The 20,326-nt window shown below is 49.0% G+C and overlaps 1 protein-coding gene across 5 annotated transcripts in view; it reads right to left on the reverse strand.

Annotated features, from left to right (window-relative positions):
* Window positions 1–20,326, reverse strand: part of SEMA5B (semaphorin 5B) — a 119,562-nt gene that overhangs the window by 26,459 nt on the left and 72,777 nt on the right. For all 5 annotated transcript variants that reach the window (XM_016941758.4, XM_016941757.4, XM_016941755.4 and 2 more), the window contains 3 exons: window positions 13,442–13,645; window positions 8,376–8,475; window positions 4,366–4,411 (listed from right to left, as the gene is read on the reverse strand). In XM_016941758.4, the coding sequence (XP_016797247.2) occupies window positions 4,366–4,411; window positions 8,376–8,475; window positions 13,442–13,645 (350 nt within the window). The remainder of the gene's footprint in view (window positions 1–4,365; window positions 4,412–8,375; window positions 8,476–13,441; window positions 13,646–20,326) is intronic.

Genomic DNA, 20,326 nt, shown 5'->3' on the forward strand with positions numbered 1-20,326 from the left:
TGTGTGTATGAAATTACGTGATAAAAAAAGCATCTTTGTTTGTTTGCTTTAAGAGTAAAGTACTAAGCAGCTCACTGGGAACTCCATGGGAGGTCTCATAGAGACTGGTGGGCTTCTTGTAGGGTGCTGGGTGAGGAGCCTTTTTCACTGGGAGGCCCTCTATGTCATATTCTAAAAGTCTGGTCTCTGGAGTCATTGAGTTTTTCCAGCAAAGACTCCCTTAGTCTCCTGCCTGGAAGTGGGGCTGGGGGAGCAGGGGGTGGGAGGAAGTAGACTTTCGTCTGATCACACCCCATCAGTGCCCTTTAGGAGTCTCTGAATATGGAGACTTTACAGTTGAATCTTTGGAGAAAGGGTCTTGATTCCTTTATTGGAGGGAGGGAGAAGATGGAAGAAGGGATTGCTGTTCAGGATGGGACAGGAGACCTGGGTCCCAACCCTTTAATTTAGAGAATTTCAATCAATCCTTCCTTTCATCCTTGTAGCTCATCCTCACATCACACAATATGGGACACCCAATTTTGGGGCCCTTCTGGGGAGTCAGCTGCCTGTCCACTGCATCCCTTCTGCAAGCCGACCTGCTCTATCCACTTTTTTTCTTTCTCTTTCTTTCTTTCTTTCTTTCTTTCTTTCTTTCTTTCTTCTTTCTTTCTTTTTTTTTTTTTGACAGATTCTCGCTTTGTTGCCCAGGCTGGGGTGCAGTGGCGTGATACCTGCTCACTGCAACCTCCGCCTCTTGGGTTCATGTGATTCCCAAGTAGCCTCAGCCTCCTGAGTAGCTGGGATTACAGGTACCCACCACCATGCCCAGCTAATTTTTGTAGAGATGGGGTTTCACCACGTTGGCCAGGCTGGTCTTGAACTTCTGACCTCAGGTGATCCGCCTGCCTTGGGCTCCCAAAGTGCTGGGAATACAGGAGTGAGCCACTGTGCCCAGCCTCTATCCACTTTCCATTGCCCCAGAATGCATAATCTCTTCTTCACTGACATCTTTTTCATTCTCTGTTGTTGTGAATGTGCACCCTTTAAAATTTCTCACTCTTTTTAGTGGAGTTTTGTGAAGGGGTGGAGAGAGACGTGTCTGATCAATCTGGAACACAGAGTGCTTTAAACAAGGGCTGTCCCAGAAATTCCAGGATGATCTCTAGTAACAGTAGCTGTGTGGTTTTCACGCTGTGAGAGGAAGCAGGCGACACCCAGGGACGTGGATCATCTCCGTGAAAACTCAGCAACTCCCACGGACACTTGGGGGCCAGGGACAATGGCTGAATGTCAACGCATCTTTGGAGCATTAAGTCCACTGCTCTGTGGAGTTTCAACTTCAAACCACTCCAAGGCTGCCAGATTTGAGCTTGGAGGACGTGGAGATAAACTGGAAGAGAGCTCAGGCATTGCCCTCCACGTCTGCCCAGGCCCGAACAAAGCCCCATTATGCGTCCTGATGCATATGTGCAGAACAGTCCTCATTTCTGCCTCGCAGGATATCTGGCAAACCAAGATCATAAATCTGTTGCAATTAGGCCTCCAGCCAGGTCGTCCCATGGAACTGTTCTGGCAAAGGTCGCTCACGAGCTCCTAATTGCCAACTCCAAGACAGCTCATCATGCTGGTCCTCTCAGCAGCCCGGGGATGCTGTCAATCACTAGCCTCCTTTTCTTTCCCAGTACCAGTTTATTAAGTTACACTGATAAATAACCACACAGGTGAGCTGATTTGATTTCCCCCACTCCTCCACCCCCAACACACACACTGCCCCATCTGCTCCTAGCTGCACCTCTTCCCTACTTCAGAGCTTGGAGGATTGGGAAGGAGCTGGGCATTCGATTTTCTTTAAGGAAGAGTGGTTTACATAAATTGTTTAATAGGGGTTAGGTACTTGGAAGTCCCTTAATGGATACTCGTTTGCAAAAACTGTTTACATTTAGATTTTTCTTTACGGAATGTTAATTATTTAAACTATCAGTAAAGCATTGAGTTTTAAGTTTGCTTAAATCATGCCCTGGGGCCAAGTGGGAGAATCAGTTGGCTCCATAATGGGGAGTTTTAACCCAAGTGTAGCCCCAGGCCACAGGGAGAGTAGAGGAAGCTGGGCGGGGGCACCCTGGCCCAGCCGCCCTTGTCAGCAAAGTGGTACAGATCATTTTTAGCATTTGGTTGCTGGTGACAGCAGAAACTGAGAACTGAAAGCTTATAACCAGGGACCCAAAGCTCCCGGAGAGGGCACTGGCAGGGCAACCCCTGAAGTTAGTCTTTGAGAGTTACAAGTCAGGGCTTCCTCACCAGGCCAGACAACAGACAGGAGGACCGGGCACTGAAGACCAGAGGCCAAGGTCTGCTCCAGGGGACACTGGACGGCCCACCCCAACCTCCTGCTTGTTCTCTCCCCTCTGTGGACAGATGGTACACACCAGAGTGGGAATGTGGACATAAAATGTATTTATTCCCTTAGTTCTGTCACAGTGAATCCAGTCTGAAATCCTGAGGTCAGGCCCCTAAGAGACACGCTGGGAAAGGTGGTCAGCCAGTTCCTGGTGCTTTGGGGGCTTGTCTGTAGGGCCCTTCAGAGAATGCCGTTGGAGCTGAGACCCTGCTCCAAGCCTAAGCTATGGGCTGCCATAAGATACCTGCCCCAGGCTGACACCAGGTCAACACTGACCTGGATGAACCAAACCCCAGAACTCAGTCATCAAGCGCAGTCTTAACAGCATTGCTTTTATTTCTGTGTATCTATTTCTCTTCCTTCAGCCGCATTACACTCCTAGAAGGCCTTCATCTGCACACCACAGGAACCAAATAAAAACCCAGCTGCCTGGAGCTCAGGGTGGGACCCCTGGGTCCACTTCCTCCCACCCACTTTGAACCTCCTCTGCACTGGCTTCCCCCAGGCCGTGACCTGCTGGGTTTGGCAACTTGGCTTACTTTCCGACCAATGGAAACTAGGCTCTGGACTGGCCGCCTGTGACTGAGCTCACAGGCCACAACATGCTGCTTCTGGGGAACTTCCCCTGCCTTGCTCCAGCCCAGATCCCAGGAATATGCTGCACAGCCCCTCAAGGGAATCGTATGTGATCCCTTATGTGCATATTCCTTGCGGCAAGGTACTGGGCCTGATTCACTTTAGAACTCAAAGGCCTTGTACCATGCCTAGGATGAGACCTGGCCTTTAGTGGTTATTCAACAAATGTTTATTGGATGGGTGGATGGATGGATGGATGGATGGATGGTCAGGCTGGCTAGTAAAGGTATGGATAGAAGGACAGATGGACAGACAAATGGATGAATGGCATTTTCTTTCAACTTGCCCTAGTTCCTCCCAACCCTTCCCTTCCAATGGGCACAGATTTTCTGCTTCCTTATACCTCCCCTCTAACAACCAGCCAAGAGCTGCAATGTCCCTGGGTGTGTGGACCCAGGTGTGGCCAGAATGTCATACCAGCTCCCCAAGAAGGTCTCCCTTGTGGCAGTGAAACTCTATACCAAACAGCCCAGCAAATGATTAAGTTCTAACTTCTGATTAGGTTAGTCACTCATCATGTTTTCCTGAAGGCCAGAGACTCTGCATTTCTTATAGTCTCGTGGCCCCCTAGCCATGAGTTCTGGTACACAGTAAGTGCTCAATGAATGCTTAATCATTGGGAGACTAGAACATGTCTCCTAGACATGAGAATTGAGGCTCTCCCCTCATTGAAGAAGAGATGGCCTTCCTTTCTCTACAATATTCAGCCTCTGCAAAGATGGTTTGACATCTGTTTCTCAATCTGGGATAAATGTTCTGGATCAAGGAGTCCCATTAAAACGCCTCTCAGAGCACTTAGGGAATTATGCTTGGGAAGTCCTTCTTGGCAGCAGATAATAAATCAATCACAGCTCAAAGAAAATGCTGAGTTAGAATGGGATCATTCAGACTGGGCTAGGAAAGGAACTAGGAACACCCTTTCCGTGGAGGCCTGAACTCAGAGACCCTCCTGTGGAGCCAGGTCTGGGGACTTACAATAACCAACCAACCCAGTTTGCCCAGTATTGTCCCAGTTTTTGCACTGGAAGTTCTGCATTCTCAGTCCCAAACAGGGACAGTTGGTCACCCCAGCCTGGCATTCTTTTTCGCCCTTCCTCATTAGCAGCCTCGCTGCATGATGCAAGAGCCTTGTGTGCCTCTGCGTATATGTGAGCCACACCCTCCCTCCACATACATTGCGGGCAGTGACTCTGATAGCTAGGGTCTGATTCCATGGCCAGTGAAAAGAACAAGTGGCTCTTGTTTTCAACTTTAGGGGCTGAATTCTGAATGGCGCCACTTGCGTTGCCCTGCCTTGGGCTCTGGAATAGGGGAAATTATAGGAAGGGAAGGGAAGAAAGCAATCGTACCTGAAGAAGAGAGACATTGGCAAGGCTGAGTCTGAAGAGGTAGTTCCTGTGAAAATGGAAACAGACATCCTAAGTGACGCTGGTTCTGCAGGCAGGACCCAGGGAGCAGCCTCCTGGCTTGGGCCTCCTGGGATGCCAGGACTGGGTGCTGATTGCCTAGGGTCAACCCCTAAGGAGAGCTTTACCTCCATTTGCTCACTTAATCTTCACACAACCCTGGGAGGAAATCCAGGAAGCTCCAAGTTACAGATGAGGAAGCAAGGTGGGTAAATGGCCCAAGTCACCAAGATAGTAAGTGAAGGAGTTAGGATTGAAACCCAGACTTTCCTCCAAGTTCCATGCTGTGTCTGCTCCCAGCCAACTCAGCTAGCCCTGGGAGGAACCCCTTGACCCCACCTTTTCCAACCATGGAGGCTGTTAAATGTAAAGCCTCACAGCACTCTTACAGGGATGCAGACAGCCAGCTTCCTCCTACTCTGGCCCTCCACCCTGACTCACCCCTTCTCACACAGGCCAGCCATCTCTCCTGGCTCCACATCCCGGGGTCCTGAGTCCGATTTGTTTGTTCATCTCCTGCAGTCTCTCCAGCAGTCAGTGACTCCAGGTCTGACCTTTCTGTGGCCACCTCTCTGGACCACCCTCTCTCCTCTAACCCAAACGACCCCATCCACCACCTCACCATCCCTCTCCCCACAGTCCAGCCTGCACAGGGCTTCCAGACTTATCAACCTCAAACAGTTTTCACCTTCAGTAACAAAGAGGATACTACTAGTAGTAATAATGATATCAGACACTTATTGAGTATCATAAGTGTCAGCTGCTGCTGAAATTTGTTTGCATGGATGCTGGAGTCAGAAGGCCACCATGCACAGACAGGGAGAATTCCAGCTCAGCCAACTGCCACCTTCTGAGAGTCTCAGTGCCTGCATCTGTACAATGGGGAAGTGAATGGCTATCTTTCTTATTTCACAGGTCTGTGGAGACAGAGGAATGGTGTGATGCACATTTAAAGGCTCTGTTCATGCTGAACAGATGCAAAGTCTTGGTTTTCCCCAACAATTTTCTTTCGTTGGTTCTTCTGTCTTCTTTGGGCTATTCCTATTTTGGTTCCTAAACTTTTTAGGAATAAAGATTTTAGAAAGTTCTGGCCTACCTCAGCTGAGGAGGGAAATGAGGGGAAAGGCTGTGGAGTGGGACCAGAAGAGAAAGAGGGCCCCTGCTGAAGGAATCCAGAGCCGTAAGGAGATGCTGCAGGCCAGGAGGCTTCTCTTCCCAGCTCTGGCTCCAGGCCCAGGCCCCACTCATCTTCTTTGCTGTCCTGGGGCTGGGCGGGCCTCCCGGGTGACCTTGGCTCCAGGCCTCTGCTGTCCTTCTCCAACCCCCTCCCCAAGTCCTTAGCAGAGCTCTCCCCATCCCACCCTCCTGGCCTGGGAACAGATAAGCTCCAGCTTATGGCTGTGCCCCAGCTGCCTGCTCAGGTAACACAGGCATCTGCTCACAGCTTTAACAAATTAGGGGAAACATTGCATCACTTTATTCATTTTTATCCCATCAAAAATCATTCATCACAACATCGCAGTCAACTCTCCTGGGAGCTGGAATATGAGAACAGAGAGAAATCTCTGTAGCCTGACCCACCCTAAATCCCTTGCGGAACAAGGGAGGGTTATAAATGAATAAAAAATTTCCCTAGCCTGAATTCCAGAGATCCAGGGGTCAAGAAGAAGGGAAGACTATGTCAGGCAGAAGAAAAGGAGGAAGGAAAATGAGCTGGAGACAGGAAAAGAAAGTGGCCAAAGACCCACTACATTGGCTCTAAGAAGCCTAAGGGACCAGGTCTAGAATTGAGTTCCCCTGTCCATCTGAGGGCATAGCCAGGCTCAAGGATGCAGGAAAAAGTGTCCCTCCATCTTTGTGTGGGAAGCCTCCAGACAGAAAACATAACCACCTTCTGGGGAAGCCGCAGAGCGGATGAGGAAGAACAGTGTGACCACAGTCACAGGGTAACATAACCTCTCTGAGCTTCAGTTTCCTGGTCCATAAAATGGGGGTACATAGAACCCACTTCCTGGGTTCACCCACTTGTGAAGATTCAATGATTTACTGCAGGCATGATTTATTACATGTATTAGATTAAATACATGTGTGATTTACTACCTTTACTACATGCAGTAACTGACTTACTACATATATGACACATAAAATAGTGCCTGGCACATGGCTGGTGTGGAATAAATGGCAGCTTTGAAATGCTTTCACAAGGTTCAGAGTAGAGTCTTCGGATGCTACCATTTGGGTTTGTTAAAGTATACATGTAAAACGAGTGAAATCAGAATTAGGTTGAAGGATCACATCAAGGCCAGTTTCCTGATTTTAATGTTGTCCTACAGTTATGCAAGATGTTAGCCTTGGGGGAAACTGGGTGAAGGGTATATGGGATCTCTACTATTTCTTACAACTGTGTGTAAATCGACAGTCATCTCAAAATAGAGAGTAAAACAATTACTCTCTTTGCTGGGAAAATAAAGTCCATCCTCCTGTATAGTTGCATATGGACAGACTCCCTCTGGGGGCACAGTCAAGAACCTCACCACTAGGTGAACCTTCAGTCAGGGGTCCTGCTTGTTTGAGGGGGTGGCCCTGCTTTTCACCATATACTCCTTTGTACCTTTTGAATGTCCTACCATAAGACAAAATAGTTAATTTAAAAATTAAAAAATTAAAAGAAAAATGCTTTCAGGCTCAGCTTCACAGCAGCCTTGTGAGATTGGTGGCACAGAGACTGTAACCCAGACTTTACAGATGAGGAAACTGAGGCTCCAAGGTTAAGATCCCCCAGGAAAGGAACCCAGCTCATCCACACCTAATCCAGAGCTGTGTTCTTGACTTGCCTCATTTTCATACCGCAAATGAAGGGGTGGAGACACTAAAGAAAGCTCCAGGGCAAGGATGGTCAGCTACAGCATGGCCCGGAAGTGCCCAACCCAGTGGCCACCCTCTCCCCAGCCCCACACCCACTGAGTCAGAACCTCTGGGCTGCAGAGCTGAAAAGTAGTGCAGTCCCAGGCGATAACACAGACAGATCTGCAGAGAAACTCTAGGCCTGGGTTAAGGAGACCTGGCTGTAGTCCCCACACCCTGTTGTCATCACGCTATGTGATGCTGGGAAGGTCACCTTCCCCTCTCAGTGCCTCTGCTACCGCCTGTTTAAAATAAGGACGGTTGGATGACACCAGAGATTCTCAAACTTGAGTGTGGTCAGGCCACCTGGAAGGGTTGCTAAAACACAGGTTGCCTCTTCCCAGAGTTTCTGACTCAAGAGGTCTGAGAAGGACCCAAGAATCTGCATTTCCAACACATTCTCAGGTGCTGCTGGGCCAGAGACTGCACCATGAGAGCTACTGGGGTCGGCCCTCTCTAAGCCCCCTCCCTACCAGAGCCAATGGTCTGTGGTTTCATGAGGAATGAGCTCCTCCTAGTCCACCCAGAAAGTCTCCACAGGTTCCCCGGGGGAGTACTGTCTGTTGATATTGGATCTGAACAGTGGACTAAGAGGTCAGGCCAAAGGCAGGTGAGGTCCTTCGGGAAAGGTTCTACCCCTACCCAGCCGTCCCAGGTGCAGGCCGCCGGCTGGCCAGCAGGGGGCCCCTGGGCACCTTCTCTGCATGGAACTCCCAGGGAATTGGCCCAGAAAACCATTCTGACAGCCGGGCAGGGACCAGGCAGGGACCGGGCAGGAGGTGGCCAGCAGGCGTCCCTGCCCTCACTAACTGCCAACCACAGAGGCCTGCAGCTGGCTGAGATTGTGAGGTCAAGAGTCACCCCCACCCCCACCCAGCCGAAACACGCTTCCTTCTGTGGGGGGACAGACATCCACAAGGAGAGGGCCCAGCAGAGAGGACGGGGCCCAGCACGCGGGTCTGCCCAGGTGAGTTCATCCTGAATAATATTCCCTCTACCCAGCTCCAAGCCCCTGCACTTCCCGCCCCAACCCTTCTGCCCCTTGTTACCTGGCTCCCACGATGAGCTGGTTCCTGGAGGGGTCCAAAGCGAGCTGGGAGAAATCCCGGGCTCCAGGGTAGGTGAAGTTAGAGACCCACGGCTGCAGATCTGGTGGAGGGAGAGGCAACCCTGTGGTTACTGTTGGGCCAGGGGCTCCCAGCTGCATCGCAGCAGACCACAGAACAGAAGGGTGAAAGTCAGGGGGAAGTGGGGCAGTGGCACCCGGGAGACCTGGTGCCACCTGCCCACCTCTGTGTGCCCCTAGGGACTTGGGAGTGGGTGTTGTAGTCATTCTTCTGCCACACTCCTTAGCTCAGAGGAGGGCACTACCCTCCCCACAGAGGCATGAAGGGATACTTATACTCGCCCTTGACTTCCCCCAGACCTTCACTAGCCACATAAGTACACACTGGCAAATCCTGCCTGTTCTACCTCTACACTGCCTCTGAAATCCATCCACTTTTTTCCCACTGTATCCCACCTACATCCAAGCCACCACCAGCTCTTGTCTGGAGCAGTGCCAACAGCCTCCTAACCAGCCTGGCTTCCAGGCCTGCCCCTCGAGTCCTTTTCCCACAAAGCAACCTGAACGCTTGTTCTCAAATGCAAATGTGGTCATGTCACTCTCCAGCCCAGAACCCATCCATAGCTCCCAACTACCCCCAGGAAAAGTCCAACTCCTGCGAAGGCCCTTGGGTTCTGGTCCACTGTCCTCCCAAGTCCAGTGCCTGGCACAGTGATTATTTACTGATCCCCTGAAAGAATGATGCTTCACCTTTTACATTTCCTAAACTCTCCACCCCAGCCACACTAAACAAACACTTCACACTTCCCCAAATCCATCCCACAAGAGCCTGCAAACCTTTGTGCTTCTGTTCTCTCTTGATGGAACAATTCCTGTTCACCCCCATCCCTACCTCCTCCAAGAAGCCTTCTCTGACTGCTTCAAGCCAGGGTAAAGGGCTCCCATAGTCTTCTACTTTACTGCCACACTGTGTGTCTAGCCTGGTAGTTTGCCCTGGGGGCCAAGAAAGACTTTGCTTCCTAGATCTCCAGGCTCAGTCCAGCACCTAGCAGTGTTTGAATGAATATATGAATAATCCTCAATCCCTTCTTGTATAAGGGGAATTGGATTTTCAGACAAGATTCTGCAGAGGTGGGAGGTGCAGAGATTGGGCGGTCAGTGTCCACCCTGCCTCCAAGGAAGGTTGTTCCCAATCAAGGCCTTTCAAAGGGACTGGGTGGGCAGAGAGGAGACCTCACAGCCTCTGGGCGGATGGGGAGTGGTCTGGGAGGGCCTGCTTAGAAAGTGCCAGCTGACTCACCCAGTTTCCCTCCTGCTGGAGACACACTTCTCCCTTCTTGATTCACAGCCTCCTGATAGCTCTCCCTCAGCCTATGCATGACCCATGGATGGGTGGGAATTGGCAGCAGTAAGGAGAGAGCCATGGAGCAGAGGAACTTTCATGCCGATGGTGGTAAAGATTCAGGGTAATGGGAGGCACTGTGCTTTCTCCCCACAGTGCCTTAGCAACTGACTCACAGAAGGGCCAGGAGAGAGAGAGAGATAGAGAGAGAGAGGCAGAGAGAGAGAGAGTCTGTGTGTGTGTAATCCAAAGGAAATAAATCATTGCTCATTATCCCTCCACTACAGAGTAAAAGCAGCCCTTCATTTCTGCACGACAGGCAAACACTTAATCGCTCCCTGGAGAACTGGAGGTTTTGTGAGTTGGATGTTTTTCAGAAAACTGTGATAGGCATGATTAAAAAAAGAAGAAAGAAATTCTGCAGCAAAATGAAGCAAACCCCTTGGGCCTGCCTTTGCCCCCAGCAGGTGATTATAGGTTGGTGACTATAGGTTGGCAAGAATTGTCATGTAGTCACGATGGCTTTTGGGCAATATAGGATAAGAAGTGGATCTGGAGTCTGGTGGGTTAGGTTTTTAGCTGGCCTCTCAGAAATCCTGGATAAATATTATATTACCTTAGAAATGAAACCAAGGATCCTCCTCCTCCAGGAAGCGTTCCTGGATTACAACCTCTCCACCCTGATCTTATTTTGCTCCACATTCTCTCTATTCTTTCCATTCCATTCACATTGTATGTTATGGTGTATTTGACCACTCTGAATGTGGTCAAATATTTTCTGTGTGTGTAGGGCAGGGTCTTCCCTGTCCCTATGAGACTGGGTGCTCCCTAACAGCAGCAAGCACCTTAATTCCCTCCTTCCCTTTCAACAAGGGCATTCCAGATGTAGGCAGCTAAATGAGGGAGGAGGTGGCATGACGGGTCTGCAGTAGATACTCCATTTGGGGACTTCCCAGCTCAGTCTTCACTTAGGCCCTTTCTTGGGGAGGAGGGGAAAAGAAGAGGAAACAGGGTAGAAGATGGGATAAAAATGGGGAGGTGGGGGTGGGGGCATGGAGGGTGGTGGCCTCTTCCAGTTTCCGTCCCTCTCCCAGTAGCCCTCACCCACATGGGCAAGGGGGATGGGGGAAGTGGGGAGAGAAGGAGCCGGGCATAGCATGGGGATCCTGGGGGGGCCTTGGGAAGGGAACCAGCCTGCTTGTATTAAACAGGCCAAGGGGACCAGAAGGAAGGCTGTCTTTAAAACACCAAGCACGTTCCAAGCTCCGTGTGCGGCAAAGGCTTTGGACGGTGACTTTAAGAGAAAAAGACATTCTCCATGACGCGCCTGTGATTTTAATTATAGTCAATTCAATTACCCACCTTGTGGATTAACCACCGCCAGTGTTAAGTCCAGGCTGGCTTCTCCTGCTGCCTGGAAAGGTAACACTGGCAAATGAGAGAATATGCAGGCTGAAGAGAAACACAGCTTGGCCCCCCTTAAGAGAAACCCACAGGGGAAAATTTAGCCTTACAAAACAGAAAAACAGCAGTCAGATTCTGTGACTGGCAGCTCCTCTAGGGTATTTAGGGGTTATTCACAGCTCAGTCAGGTGTCAGGGGAGAGGGAAACTCACAGTTACAAGGCTGGCAGCCTACAGATTGGTCAGAAAGGAAGTGTAACATCCTAGGGGACTTGGAGGCTGGGGTTGGTGCTGTCCTTGATTAGGGCAACTTCTCCTGAACACAGCATCCCCAGAGCACAGTCCTTTGCCCAGCATGAATTGAGTCCCTACTGTGTGCTCAGCCGTGCTAAGGGATGTGGGAACACAAGAGAACCAGTCCTGGTCCAAGACCAGAACCAGTACCAGCTGGGCTGAGGGACCAAAGGCAGTGACTTTTAACCAACAATACGAGATCATTAGGTACGCAGAGGAAACTCTTGTTCACCTCTGAGGCCCCACAGCATCCCCCTCTGTGCCTGGCACAAAGCAGGGCCCAATAAAAATTCAGCAAACGGATAGGAAAACTCAAAGCTGTCAGAATGGGGAAGGGGAGGGGGGCATTCCTTCATTCTGTAGGAGGATGGGGCGAGAAGTCAGATTCATTCAATGCATACCTGAGGGTCAAAAATGGTCTCAAGGAACCCAGGCACACACAGAAGACATCTCCCACCTCTCTGACTTCCTCCCCCAACCCAATTTGCACGGATGGAGACCTGCCTGGTCGGGAGACAGGGATTCCCCAGCTCTCCTTCCATGTCCCTGCCCCCAGACTCAGCCAGGCCAATATTGCCCCCAACAAAGCCCCTGGGAGGAAATGTTTCATTAGGAGCTGCCACAGAGGCCCCAGTGTGAGGAGGCTAGCCCTAAGAATCCACTCCTTCTGTCCCCCTCTGTCCTCTTCAGTGACAGCCACCAGCACTCCAGGAGCCATCAGAAGTCTGAGGGTGTGCACGAGTTTTGCAGGCTTAGGACATTGTTAATTTACTTTAATCCACTTAAGCCTTCAAAGCCTTGGATCCCAGCTCAAACAAGACAGCACCGAGAAGACAGCTGGAAACCTTCCTCCCTGAGAGGAGCCAACCCACAGCTGGGAATCCCACCCTTCCACAACACCCCCAGACTCTCATGCATACTGCCTCTCCCACCTCTCAAATCCTAGGCCTCATTGGTTGATTTTTCCAGCTGGGTTCCATCTTACCCCACCCACTCCTGCAGGATGGGGCTCTGCATGTCCTCCTGTATGGGCCACCAGAGCATAGAGCAACGGATCGCTCAGCAGTGGGCAGTGGACAGAGCACTGCACGTGGAATCAGGAGCCCAGAACTGAGGACTGGCTCTGACAAGCCTCTCTGGCCCACCATGCCTAGGCCTTCCCATCTGTAAAAGGCAGTGACGATCTCCTGGCACTGCCTCCCCAACAGGGTTACTATGAGGAGGAAACCTGCCAGTGTCCATCAAACTTAAGAACCTAGGAACCCCTGAGACTACATCTGCAGATCCCAGTGTGAGCTGCCAAGTAGGTGGTGGTTCAAGAAGTACTAATGTGACTGTAACACAACCATGACCCCCGCAAACTGTGTAACAGATCGTGAGAGAATGTCTGGTATTTGTGTGTTTTTTTTTTTTTAAGCAAGTATTAGAATGTATATACTAATTTTAGAAACTCTTATCAAGAATTTACAGACCCCTTGGAATATGTCCAGTGATTTACAGATCCCAGTTTGGGAAACACTTTAATAGGACATTCTCATACCCTCCCTTGACAAATAGAAGGAGTTATGAGTCACCAGGGCCCTTGCACCGGGGTTTCCCAAGACCCTAAAGAGAGGGATCCCTGCAGCCCCTTAGAGCAGAAGGAAGCTTTCCAGAGATCTCCAGGCACCTCCTAATGCATGAGTCATGCTGAGACCCCTGGCCACCCCCACCCAGGGCATCCACAACTTCCTTTTCTAGCAAAAGACTCCCCTTACCCCAGATTGGCATGCATGAAGGGCCTGAATACATTACGGAGAGACAAAAATTAGACCCCTCCAGCCCATTGCTGCCCATCCTTCTTAAAACATCCAGCACCAGAGGAAGAGTCTCAGGACCCCGGGACGGGACCCAGCAGTTAATGAACATCCCAAGGACATCCAACAGCCAGAAACATCCTGCCAAGGTCTGACCTAAGTCCTTCAGGACACGGCCATTGCAAGACAGGGCCAAGTAGGAAGCAGCTCTTACCTTCAAAGGCCACGGTGGGGTGCTCGCTAAGGGCGCACAGCTGCTGCTCACTGCTGGGCTCACTGGAGACATCCTGGGAGCTGGAGAGGTGGGACACCAGCAGTGTGAGGCTGGGCAGCAACAGCGAGACAGCCAGGGGGCCTGCAAGCACCATGATAGGCCCCTCTGCAGTCCTAGCTCCGGGAGGCAGACAGGGGAGAAAACCTGCAACGTAAACACTCAGTCTCACCAAGCGCTCCCTCCAACTGGGCCCACTTCCCTCAATTTCCTTGTGGTTACAGTGCCCCCACAGGATTTGAAAAATAAATTTCTATTGTATTTATGTTACTCAGCGTTTGCTCTGCTCTAGTAAATGCGAAGATATAGATCACTCCCTGAAAGCTAATTTCCCTTGTAATAGCATTCTGTACAAAACTGACAAATTATAGTGCCTTTTCTATTTATGATCCCAAATGGTTTAAAATTAGTTTTAATGATAAAGGTAGTATCTTAGGGATTTTAATAAATGGAGCTGAGGCCATGGGTAGCTATTTGTAAAATGATAAATCTGGATCCATAACTCATACTTTATATACTCGGAAAAAATTCAAATAGACAAAAAATTTCAATGTTAAGGATAACAATCATAAAAATACTAGAAGAAAATTCAGGCAGGATCCTTTATATCTTGGCATGGGAAACCATGGCTCAAAATCTAGAAGCCATCAAAGAAAAGATAGATAAATTTGACTACATTAAAAAACAAACACCTGCACTTCCCCCTCCTCTCCCCAAAAACAACATCAATCAAAATCATAAGGAAAATGACAAACTAGAAAAAATATTTGCAATTCATATCACAGACAAGAGACTAATATTCCTAATATATAAAGAACTGAAACTGCCTTTGCAAAAAGTATGACAGTGCAGGAAATCTGACCTAACAGACTCCATCTTGCTTCTAGCCTGCAAGTTGCCCTTGCTCATTCCTAGGCCTAGGCCAAGCTAACTGTAGAAGGAATTTAGTTTACAGTTTAACTTTGAAGCAGAGAAGATTACGGCCCCTTCCCAAAGCAAACCACCTCCTTGCTTGGAGATCAGATCTCCTTTATAATACTAACAAATTAGCCACAGGATAAGACAGTATGGCTCAGGAGTCATTCAGCCAGATGTCACAAGATTCCTAATTGCTCCTATAGATAACATTATTGTAAAACCTCAGATTGGTGTTCTAGGTATTTTTCAGACCCTGCATTCTGTTGGATCTGCTGATGCCACCCAGACTGATAAACTGGTTCATCTGACCTTGTGGCCCCCCGACCCAGGAACTGAACTCAGCACAAGAAGACAGGCTTCAACTCCCTGTGATTTCATCCACGACCTAACCAATCAGTACTCTCCACTCCCTAGCCCCACTGCTCCACAAATTATCCTTTAAATTTTGGGGGAGGCTGCTTTGAATAAGGATAAACTCCTGTCCTTCTGCTTAGCTGGCTTTGCATCTATTAAGTTCTCTCTCTATTGCAAAAACCCGCTGTTCTCAATGCATTGGCTTTTCTGGACAGTGAGCAAGATGAATTCATCGGGCAATTATAGAACTTCTAGGAATCAAGAAGGAAAAGACTAACAATCCAGTAGAAAAATAGGCAAAGAATATACATACAAACAGGGGCTTACAATATGAATGACACTTATCCTCACTCATAACAAGAGCAACACAAGTTAAAACACAGACTGAGATACCACTTCTCATCTATCGGTTTAGCAAAAATCCAAGTTACTTGCTGCAGTCTTTCGGTAAAGCAGTGGGGAGAGGGCCACTACCATATACTACTGTAGGGGTTGGGGTGTGCAAGATGGCACAATCCCTGTGGGGTGATCCTGGCAATATCTGGCAAAACCACCCATGTATTTACCCGTTGACCTAGCAACCTAATTCTTTGAGTCTACACTCTTTCTCCTTGAAGTGTGTTCCACAAACCAGTGTCAATTCACACACTGGAACAACTCCACAGTCACAGAAATGCAGAGATTTGAGAGTCAGTGTTTAAAAATCTTTACAATAATTTGACAGGGTAATTTTATGTGTATTGAATCTAATAACAAAATATTCAGGTTTGTATGTTGCATGTTTTATTTCTATTCATTTCTCTAGTAATTTACTTTTATTGAATTTTATGTAAGTATCCATCTGTGACAGATTGTAAATTGAAAAATCAAACCTGCCTCTTCACAGATAGTTGAGAGGCAAAAACAGACCACAGAGGCACCTGCACATGTGCAAAGTGACTTACGAACGAGATTGTTCATTGTGCCATCCTTTGAAAGAACAGAAAGGCAGAAAACAACCAAATATTCAGAAACAGGAGATTGCCCAAATAACCTAGGGTGTATCTTCACAATGGAATATTATGCAGCTGTTAAAAAGTGTGAAGATTTTCTCTATTTATTTTATTTTATTTTTAGAGAGACAGGGTCTTGCTCTGTCTCCCAGGTTGGAATGCAGTGGCACGATCATGGCTCACTGCAGTCTTGACCTCCTGGACTCAAGCGATCCTTCCAGCTCAGCCTCTCCAGTGGTTGGGACCACAGGCATGCACCATCATGCCTGGCTAGAGGGGCATGCTCTGTTGTAAGTGGAGGGGTCTTGTTCTGCTGCCCAGGCTTTCTCTAGGTTTTGATATGGAAAAATATCCGTATCAAAAAAGTGAAAAAAGCAAGGTGCAGAACAGCTTATTAGCATGGTAACTTTTGTGAAAATAAGACAGTAAAAATAAAAACACATGTATTTATATTTGCTTATATTAGCATTGATATACACTAGAAAAATAAACCAAAACTAATCTTAGTAGGTTATCTATAAGTAGCAAAATGGGAATCAATGCTTCTCAGTAAATACCTTTTTATATTATTTTCATTTGTGACCAGGTAAACATATTGGCTACTCAATAAAGTTTTTAGATTTAAGAAACTTTTAAACAACTAGTTCGGGTTCACTAAAACTCCTGGAAAAGCCCTAACATTTGTCTAACTTGTCGCCTTCCACCTCCTCTCTCCTTCGTTAGTCTGTCTAACATGTCACCAAGCCCCGCTGACCCTACGTCTCGCAAAGGTCTCTAACCCAGAGTGACCTCCTTGGTGTCATTTTCTTCAGCAATGAAATGAAAGGTTGAACTAGATTAGGGATCCCTGACAGGAGCTGGGGTGAATCAGAATCATCCCCCTGAGGGGGCAGAGTCCTGGGCTGGCAGGTATAGAATTCCCAGGTGATTCTGATAAGCGGCTCCCAGGGTAGAAGCTGGAGGACTAGAGGGCTGGGGCTCCTTCCTGCTCTAAGAGTTTTGCCCCAACCCTTCCTCTCTCTTCCCTTCCTACTGCCCCTACCTTACTCCAGGTCTGGAAAATTACAGTAGGATTACTTTTTTCCTGCCTAAGTTTCTTCACGTGTGTGTGAAATGGAATAATACCCATCACTGAATGGCTGCAAGCCTCCAAGGAAATAACAGCACGAAGCCAGAGCACCCAACTGGCCCCTTCTCCCCCAACTCCCTCCCTGGTCTGCACCCCACAGGGAATTAGGACCCACAGCACCTTTTTGATCCCCTTATCCTCAGGCTCAAACTCGTTCATACTTTGCTCCTCCCCAGAAGTGCCTAACCATTCCTCTTAGCAGAGACCCTCTGGGAGGGAGATTTGGTCCAAACCTACTCCCTTGAATGATTTTTCACACCGTCACTCACATGGAATTTCTCCTCAGTGCTAGCCTGGGTCCATCCTGTGGCATGGGGTTTCGCTGTGCTGTCCATCCTTGGAGCCCACCAACCCCTTTTCCTGACATTGACCCCTGGCCCCTCAAACAAGGCCACAGGGCTGGGGAAGAGGGATTCAAAGGGCAAGGCCAAATCTCTGGAGCCAGACAACCCGAGGCCCAGTCCTAGTCCTCCTCCTTGCTAGCTGTGTGACTCTGGGAAAAACACAACCTCTCTCTGCCTTAGTTTCTCCAAACTGGGGATGATAATAACAACATCAACTTCTTCAGCAGTTGTGAGGAGGAAAGGAGTTATTACCTTTAAAAGGCCTAGAGCAGTACCTGGCAGACACTGAGTGATCAACTAGCATGAGTTATTCTGGTGCTCTGGGGAAAGAGGAACAGGGACTGGAGCACTTCCTTTTGCCCTCTGACACTTATGCTGGATGCCCTCTGCCTGCACCTCCACATTTGCCCTGGCTCTCCTCCTCCCTGCTCTGCGCCAGCAGGGAGGTGGATGGATGTGGGGGAACAGCATGCAAGGAGGCCCTGCTTGGGTTTGGCCAACAGAGGGAGGAGAAGGCAGCAGAGTGAGCACAGCTGCATCCCTCAACAGACCAGAGCTCGTCTGCTTCCAGGCTTGGGAAGGAAATTGCTCCCTCTGTCCTCCCTTCAGAACTAGGGGTGGTGCCGCCTCCTTGCTTACCAGCCCCTGCGTACTGCACAGGGAGTTATCCCATATGGTTCCCAAACCCCCTTCCTACACCTTTGTAAACAGTTCCTTTATTAAACTGCCCTCGCATTGCCCCAAGTGAGTATGTCATCTGTTTCCTGGGGGGACCCTGACTGATAGAACACCTCATTAGGGATACTCAATGCATATGCAAATAACAGCTTTTTAGCCCTTAGCTGGGGCTTTTCTCCTGTCAGCCCCTAAGAACAGCCAAGGTGCCAAGACAATTGCCCTCCTCTCCCCTCACTCTTTCCCACCCTCCCGCTAACCTGTGCTCCCTTCCCAGGCCTCTCTGCCTCCCCGCCCCAGGTCTGACCACCAGCTTCAGAGCCCCAGGCCTAGCCCTGTATGTGGCCAGATCCTGAGCTCCAGGGGCCCGAATTAGGAGCATATCCTGGGCCTCTTCTCCTACCCTGAACCCCAGGCCTTAAGGTACCTAAGTTCTGCAGCAGAAGTTCCATTCTCATTATGATTTTTATGTAAATATGTCCTCCAACTCCCTCTTGAATCAGTAATTGCTAGATTAATATTACTGTGTCCACCTGGGCCCCAGCACAGCACGTCTGTCTGCTGTTTCAGGAGAGAAGGGAAGGACAGGACATGACGGGTGGGGAAAGGATGGAACAGGGCCTAGATCTGGGATCTCCTCTACTCAATTACCTTCGCTCCAGGTGAGGCAAGAGCAAGGAGTCTATGCCTGCAGCTTTGCAAATTTCAGCACCACTGCAGGTATCATACTGAAAAAAGAAGAGTGATTGGTTCCCATATCACTGGAAATGTTATGGGGTCTGACTTTTCGAGGCAAGTTCTAGAATTGGGAGGTGACTTCCCAACTCCCAAGAATTCCCTATCTATGGAAATCATCTCCCCTCCATTTATGGTCAACGAGGTAGGCCCCAGCAGCCTCATATGTACCATGGGGTCCCCATCCCAGCCATAGCTGCTTATACCAGGATGGTCATGTGATCAAAACAGACAATTCAGGTCTCTCCCACAGCAATGTGGGTGTGTGAACCCCCAAGGTCAAGTCAGTCTTTATAGAGGAAACTGGAATATGTAAATGTGTGTGGTGGTCATATTCTTCTGTTTTTTTTGTTTGTTTGTTTTTATGAGACGGGATATCACTCTGCTGTCAACCAGGGTGGAATGCAGCGGCATGATCATAGCTCACTGTAACCTCAAGCTGCTGGCCTCAAGTAATCCCTCAGCCTCCCAAAATGCTGGGATTACAGGCATGAGCCTCTGTGCCCACCGTGGGGCAGTTCTCTGCTACCTGCCATGTGAGCTGAGGACAATCTGAAGACAAAGACCAGTGACAGGAGACAGAGGCATGCTGACAGCTTTCCAGTTCCCCGTTCCAGCCCTTTCCTGAGGTTTAAATACATTCTACTTCCATGAGCCACCCCCACTCCCAGACCCTTGTAATAAAATTTTCCATTTTTACTTAATCCCGTTGGAGTTGTGTCACACTAGGAGTTGCCAACAGGCATTGCCTCCTCAGTCTGTCCTCGCCTTCCTCCTTTCTAAAGGAGCCTCTGCTTCATGAGGGCAGGAGGCAACCTGCCCTGCTCAAAACTTTTCCTAGTCTTTCAGGAAGAGGTGGCCCATGAGATGAATGAGGAGGTTGTCAGTGGGGCTTACAGGGACATGCTCTAAGAGGGCTTCCCTTTTTCCAGAGTGGTTGGCAGATAGGAGGAATGGTGCCACAGTAGCCATCTGCAGCTGGTAAGTGACCTTTAGCCATATGCTAAGGATTGCAAAGCAGATCAAGTCAGTCTTTGCAGGGGAAACTGGAACAGATAAATATGGGCCCTGTGGGGTGGTCATCTTTTTTTTTTTTTTTTTTTTTGAGACAGGGTCTCACTTTGCCGCCTAGGCTGGAGTGCAGTGGAATGATCACAGCCACTGCAGCCTCAACCTCCCAGGCTCAAGCGATCCTCCCTCCTCAGCCTCCAGAGTAGCTGGGACTACAGGCACATACCACCAGGCTGGGCAATTTTGTTGTTTTTTTTTTTTTGTAGAAACAGAGTCCACTGTATTGCCCTGGCTGGTCTCAAACTCCTGGACTCAAGCTATCCTATCACCTCAACCTCCCAAAATGCTGGGATTGCAGGTGTTGAGCCTACCTGAGTAGTCATCATCTTCTTCTTTTTTTTTTTAGACCATGTCTCTAAAAAAACAAAGGACGTGACATTTAGCCATATGCTAAGCTAGGTGGAACCTGGGATGTTGAAGATGGAGCCAGCTCTGTTCTGTCTACCTCCAGACTCCTTTCCTATGCTTGCTGTGTCTCTCGTTTCCTTCTCTGCAAAATGGGGAGAATAATAACACCCAGCTCACAGCTGTTGTGGAGATGAAATAAGTTATTTTTATCTAACAGGCCTAGAACAGCATCTGCCACAAAGTAGGCATTGTATAAGTGCTA

This window comes from Pan troglodytes, chromosome 2, assembly GCF_028858775.2.
Source record: "Pan troglodytes isolate AG18354 chromosome 2, NHGRI_mPanTro3-v2.0_pri, whole genome shotgun sequence".
NCBI lineage: Eukaryota > Metazoa > Chordata > Mammalia > Primates > Hominidae > Pan > Pan troglodytes.